Source organism: Diplotaxodon limnothrissa, linkage group LG23, assembly GCF_057381915.1.
Source record: "Diplotaxodon limnothrissa isolate DT_005_m linkage group LG23, D_limnothrissa_male_GT1.1, whole genome shotgun sequence".
Lineage (NCBI taxonomy): Eukaryota > Metazoa > Chordata > Actinopteri > Cichliformes > Cichlidae > Diplotaxodon > Diplotaxodon limnothrissa.
Window position 1 is genome coordinate 41768973 of NC_140617.1, and position 6190 is coordinate 41775162.

The following is a 6190-nucleotide window of genomic DNA, read 5'->3' on the forward strand; positions in this document are numbered from 1 at the left end:
AATTCTGAGTAAAACCAAAGTTACTTTCCCTAGTAACTAGTTACTTTGAAAGTAACGAGTAACTTGAAGTAACTGAGTTACTTTTGAGAGAAGTAACTAGTAATGTAACTAAGTTACTATTTTAAAGTAACTTACCCAACACTGCAGATGATATTGCATAAAACCTGATGTTACTTTTCTGAATTTTAACCAAAAATGTCAAATTTTAATTCCTCACTGCATAACACCTGCTGTCATTTTATACAATTTGGGATGACTTGCCTTTTATCCCTTTTCCCTTCTTTATGAATGGAGTGTGCAGGATACACCGATATCTGCTCCTGTGTGCAAGGAGGAACAGGATGAGAGAGCATCCTGACGGGAAACATCTTAACCTGGTTCGGAAACAGCACCATGCAGGACAGATGAGCTCTACAGAGGGTTGTGCGATCAGCTGAGCGCACCATCCGCTCCGAGCTCCCTGACCTGCACTCAATCTACAGCAGGCGGTAGTAGTAATACGATGGCACCTATCCAAGATGGCGGCCATCGTACGATGGCACCTATCCAAGATGGCGGCCAACCAAGCCGGTTTGACAACCGGTTTGACCGGTTTCGTGCGTGTGCGCATGCGCGTTCAGTAATTCGATGGCACTAGTCCAAGATGGCGGCCAACCAAACCGGTTTGAGAACCGGTTTGACCGGTTTCGTGCGTGTGCGCATGCGCGTTCAGTAATTCGATGGCACTAGTCCAAGATGGCGGCCAGCCAAACCGATTTGACCAGTTTCGTGTGTGTGTGCGCATGCGTGTTCAGGTGTGGAAATACCACAGGGTATCAGAGGGGTTATATGAGTTTATGTGTTTTTAACGGGGTTTTAATTTAATCAAACCATAGGGTTTTTAATTAAACTATTTTTTCACTTAGGTGTATCGCAACATTCAGTTATGCATGTGTTCTTAAAAGCAATTCTTTGTTTCTTGTTTCATTCTTGGCGGAGTGGAAGCTGTTTTGGTTCACAGTGCGCCTTAACAAAGAGGGTGTGCTCTAGTCAAAAGTGTTGGTAATAGTGTTTTAATCACACTAATTTTCTAAATCTGACAATGTCTCAGCTTGCAGTGAGGCATGCATTTTATTTTATAAATGGCACAAATGGGAATTTCTTCTGAATGGGTGATGTCAGCATGTTCACAAGCGTTTCATTTAATCAAACCCCTAGTTTTAATTTAACTAGTTTTTACACATCTACTGGGGTTTCTTTCCAGGGTTGATGCGATCATTTTATTTAAAAATCGGGATTTCGGAATGTTGAACTAAGAGTGAGACAAAGCCAGCCAGCTAGTTTTTAACACAGTAAATGTTACAAATAGCATTCAGTCCTTTAGAAAATAAATGCTATAAGCAGCCAGTATCGCTCTTTTCATCAGCCCTTTAGAAAATAAACGCTACAGTGATACTTCTAAAACCAGTCGCCCAGACCCGCTCCAACTTTTCAACAGCTGGCTAATTGTTTGAATTTGTTCAGGATTGTAAAAGCCCACCGCGGGTATCACTTAGTTGTTGAGAGTACCATGCGAACAAGGGCCCAACCTATTGTTTAAAGTGGCCAGTATTGGCTCTTTTGTAATTCCTCGACAAGGTAAATGGGGCAGTTGGTACCAGTCGGGTGGCGACCCCGCCTATTGTCTGAAGTATCGGCTCCTTTGTAATTCCTTGAGAAGACAAAAGCCCTGTAGGGTCTCATTTAAATTGATTGGAGACATCTTGTTTCATTCTTGGCGGAGTGGAAGCTGTTTTGGTTCACAGTGCGCCTTAACAAAGAGGGTGTGCTCTAGTCAAAAGTGTTGGTAATAGTGTTTTAATCACACTAATTTTCTAAATCTGACAATGTCTCAGCTTGCGGTGAGGCATGCATTTTATTTTATAAACGGCACAAATGGGAATTTCTTCTGAATGGGTGATGTCAGCATGTTCACAAGCGTTTCATTTAATCAAACCCCTAGTTTTAATTTAACTAGTTTTTACACATCTACTGGGGTTTCTTTCCAGGGTTGATGCGGTTATTTTATTTAAAAACGGATCAAACGGGCCATTTCTTCTGTAAGGGGTTTCATGGTTTCAGAGTAGTTTTTAACACAACAGATAGTCGCAAATAACATTCAGCCCTTTAGAAAATAAACGCTACAGTGATACTTCTAAAACCAGTCGCCCAGACCCGCTCCAACTTTTCAACAGCTGGCTAATTGTTTGAATTTGTTCAGGATTGTAAAAGCCCACCGCTGGGTATCACTTAGTTGTTGAGAGTACCATGCGAACAAGGGTCCAGCCTATTGTTTAAAGTGGCCAGTATTGGCTCTTTTTGTAATTCCTCGACAAGGTAAATGGGGCAGTTGGTACCAGTCGGGTGGCGACCCCGCCTATTGTCTGAAGTATCGGCTCCTTTGTAATTCCTTGAGAAGACAAAAGCCCTGTAGGGCCTCATTTAAATTGATTGGAGACATACCTTTCTTTTTGGAAACCCCCACCCTATATAAAAAACACGCTCAGAGCCCGATACCCTGAGCCATTTACGCCTCAAGATTCGCTGCAGAGCACACCATTTTCTTTGCGATCATCAACACTAACATCGTTCTTTATAACATGGACATCGTAAACGGTAAGTAAAACAAAACCTATTATTGGATTTTTAAAAAGTGTTATGTTAACATATTATAGGATATTCAAACTATCTTTTTTCCTAAAACAAAAGCTTAATTTTTAGGAGTTCGGGAGAACGGCCCAGGACCCTTTTCTTTAGAAACGGGCGCTTTTACAGCTGGAACTAGTTCTCTAACAGGCACAAGGTGTGTACAGCATTACTGGATTTTTAAACGTATGTATGTTTTAAACTAGCGATTGTTTTAAATTATGTAATAACGTTTTTGTTTGTTCCAGGGTTAACAAACTGAGCAGGAAAACATTCAGACACCGCTACCACAGAGCCCTACCTTACATCAGGTGTGTATACAACGGGATGTATAGTTGTGTATTTTTTTTTAAAGGGGTTTAAACAATTACAAATGTTCTAAACTGACCGTTTTACACCTACAGAGCCACGCCAGAGAACCGGGTGTGTGGAGAAGCAGGACCATCCCGAATAACGCACACTACAAGGTAAGCATAGGCATATATAAATTAGATAAAAAGAGATAGAGAGGGAGACACGGTTATTCAGTTTGAAATGGGTACATGTATAAAATGTTTTAACACATGTCTATCTATCTTCACAGACTGCAGAACAGCACCCCTCCTCATAATGATCAGGACACCATACGATTCCAGACGTTTTTGGAATGTTTAAGCAGTATCGACCTCCCAGAACAACAAAAACCTGGAGCTTTGTGCAACAGTGGAGAGTCAGAACCGATCTTCATCAGCGAACCTGCAACACCCCCGAGTGAGTGGCTACCTCGCGATTTCTCTGATGTTTTTGAGTACAGCATGTCAGATTTTGATCTAGTTCATATACCCACCACCCCAGAATGTGTCAGAAATAGCGTTGATTCACACATAGATTTCGAAGAAGACGGCATAACAGACTCTCAAATATCAGCGGCGTATGATGCTTACATAAAGCTTCCAGACGCTCAGCCTGCTGAACAAAGTCATATAGCTTCAATAGCTGATAAATTATGTTTGATTGAAGCTAGACTCAATCAATACCACCAAGAAGCACAGGTACAAAGGCAACAGTTTACCAAACTCATAAACAAAGTGTGTAGTACATTAGACAACATCTGCAGCAAAATTTCAAGTCCCTGACTTTTAAAATCCAGACCATGGACCCTCCAAATAAATTATTTAAACATAATAACGGAACCTCCACTCCTGTTAGATGTTTTGACTTAGAGACTTTTATGCAGTGGGCTGAAGAAACAGATAAAAAATTAGACGATATTATAGCTAGACTTAATAGGGTGCCTGCATCAGCCTCATCCGATACACATCCTTGTCAGACTGTTCCTACGTCTGCTATTGCTGATGGGGCTATTGTTGCTAATAATAGTGATAGTACAGCTGGTGTTGCTCGGGCCGTTGCTGTTACTGATGCTAACCATATAGCTTGTGCTGCTGGTGATTTTGCGTCTGATGCACAATCTAGCCGGGTCACCTCTGCTGCAGCTACTGCAGTTGTTATTGAGCCCGTTGTGCAGTCTGGGTCCGGCAGCCGCTCTCAGTCACACATTAGAGAGATACCTAATTTTAATGCTCGCGAATTGCGTGAACGCCTTGATTTTAGGGGTATAAGTCTCGATCATCCAGAACAAGTGCCGGCGCGAGTGCGCGAGTGCTTAGCCAATGTGATAGACAGAGCTGTGGCGGGATCCCAACAGGGCAGTGTTCTAAACGTGGTCCTGCGTGGCCCCTCGCTGGCTTCAGATGTTCAGGCTGTTTTAAACGCTGATGATCGGTATGATCCGGAGCTGTTTCTCGATCAAATTGCACAAGTTATGCAGAGTAATGATGAATCTATCGGTGATGATGAATTAGAGTTTATTGTCACGGTAGCTCAGAACAGTAGTGGCGGGTCTCGCTTAAGACTGGCGCACATACCTTATGATGAGATTCTCTCAAAGAAAGGCAGACATTTATACACACCAAACAACACAAACAACAATTTGTGCTTCTCCCTATGCATAGCACATTCATTAAACTCATCATCCTCTGAGCATGAAAAACTTGCTACAGCTAAACAGATGCATGCTGAAGTAGGTCTATGCGACACACAGCAAGTATCATTCTCTGATGTCGGTAAATTTGAGAAGCACTTCAACATTAAGATTGTAATCTATTACCACACAGAAGGGCGTAAACGCCTGGAATGTTTTTACACACATGAAGAGCCAAACCCTAACACGTTGATGATGTATCTCCATAATCAACATTACCACCTGATTTTAAACCCGACCGCTTTTTTGGGGGGATCCTATGTGTGTAATTTCTGTTACAGTATATATAATACACCATTACAGCACAGCTGTAAACATAGATGTAACACATGTTACACACTCTGTCAACATCACAGGGGACCCACAGTGAAATGCAGCGACTGTAACCGCATCTGCAAATCACAACACTGTTACCAACAACACAAATTACCTGAATTAAAACACAACATGATCCCCTGTGATAATATGAAACATTGCATGCACTGTGGCACCACATATAGAGAATCCAAGAAATTGCCACACAAATGTGCGCAGCCTAGATGCGAGCACTGCCGCGAACCTAAATTAGCAGGAGACTCCGACCATCAGTGTTTCATACAGCCTGTTGAAAAACAGAAGCCTAACGATAAATACATTTTATATGATTTTGAGACGCGGTACCACAACGGTAAACACGAGGCTAACTTTGTGTGTGCGTCTGATCTGAAGGGCAATAAGTTCACATTTAATACATTAAAGTGTGTGGAGGCGTTTGTGCAGCATTACAGACGCCCAAGGTTTCGTGGGTACACTTTCATAGCACATAATGCATCTGGCTTTGATAACTACATACTCCTCGAGTACTTTGTCAGACAGAGCATAACACCTAGTGTCATAATGAGCGGCAGCCGTGTGATTTTAATGCATGACAGGGACTATGACCAGCGGTGGATTGATTCGTTCAGCTTTTTGCCCATGGGCCTTGCCAAAATACCCTCTGCTTTAGGTTTTCAAGACCTGCAGAAGGGCCATTTCCCACACAGGTTTAATACGAGGGATAATGAGCGTTATGTGGGCCCGTACCCAGACCCCTCCTTCTACGGCTATGAGCACATGTCTGAAAGCGATAAGGTGCGATTCATGGAATGGTACCAGGTTGCCTCACAGAATCCCTTTGATTTTCAGGCTGAACTCAGGCGTTACTGTGTTAACGATGTTGATGTCCTGCGTAAAGCATGCATCATTTATCGTGACACGCTACTGGGTTGTACTCAAGTTGATCCATTCATGTATACCACCCTGGCTGCATTTAGTATGGGTGTGTATAAAACGCTGTTTCTGCCTAGAGACGCGCTCGCTCTCACGTATGAAGGGGCATACGTTGAGCAGAACAAGACGTTTTCTAACGTCTCTATTGAATGGCTTCAATATGTGTCCCACACCACCAACAAAGTGGTAAAACATGCTCTCAGAGGAGGCGAACAGAGGGTTGGACCGTATTTTGTGGACGGTTTTGACCCCACA

General features: G+C 42.6%; 1 protein-coding gene across 1 annotated transcript; it reads left to right on the forward strand.

Moving 5' to 3' along the window:
* Window positions 1-2618: 2618 nt before the first annotated feature.
* Window positions 2619-3965, forward strand: LOC146608703 (uncharacterized). The gene is made up of 5 exons (XM_085348673.1): window positions 2619-2634; window positions 2740-2821; window positions 2913-2975; window positions 3069-3131; window positions 3248-3965. The coding sequence occupies exons 1-5, from the start codon at window positions 2619-2621 to the stop codon at window positions 3777-3779; spliced, it is 756 nt and encodes a 251-aa protein (XP_085204799.1). The 3' UTR covers window positions 3780-3965.
* The last annotated feature ends 2225 nt before the right edge of the window (window positions 3966-6190 follow it).

What these genes read in the sequence shown, in the direction of transcription:
- LOC146608703 (XM_085348673.1), top strand. An exon ending in AGTTCTCTAACAGGCACAAG is followed by an intron (nt 2,822 to 2,912) that starts GTGTGTACAGCA and finishes TGTTTGTTCCAG; the next exon opens with GGTTAACAAACTGAGCAGGA. An exon ending in AGAGCCCTACCTTACATCAG is followed by an intron (nt 2,976 to 3,068) that starts GTGTGTATACAA and finishes TTACACCTACAG; the next exon opens with AGCCACGCCAGAGAACCGGG.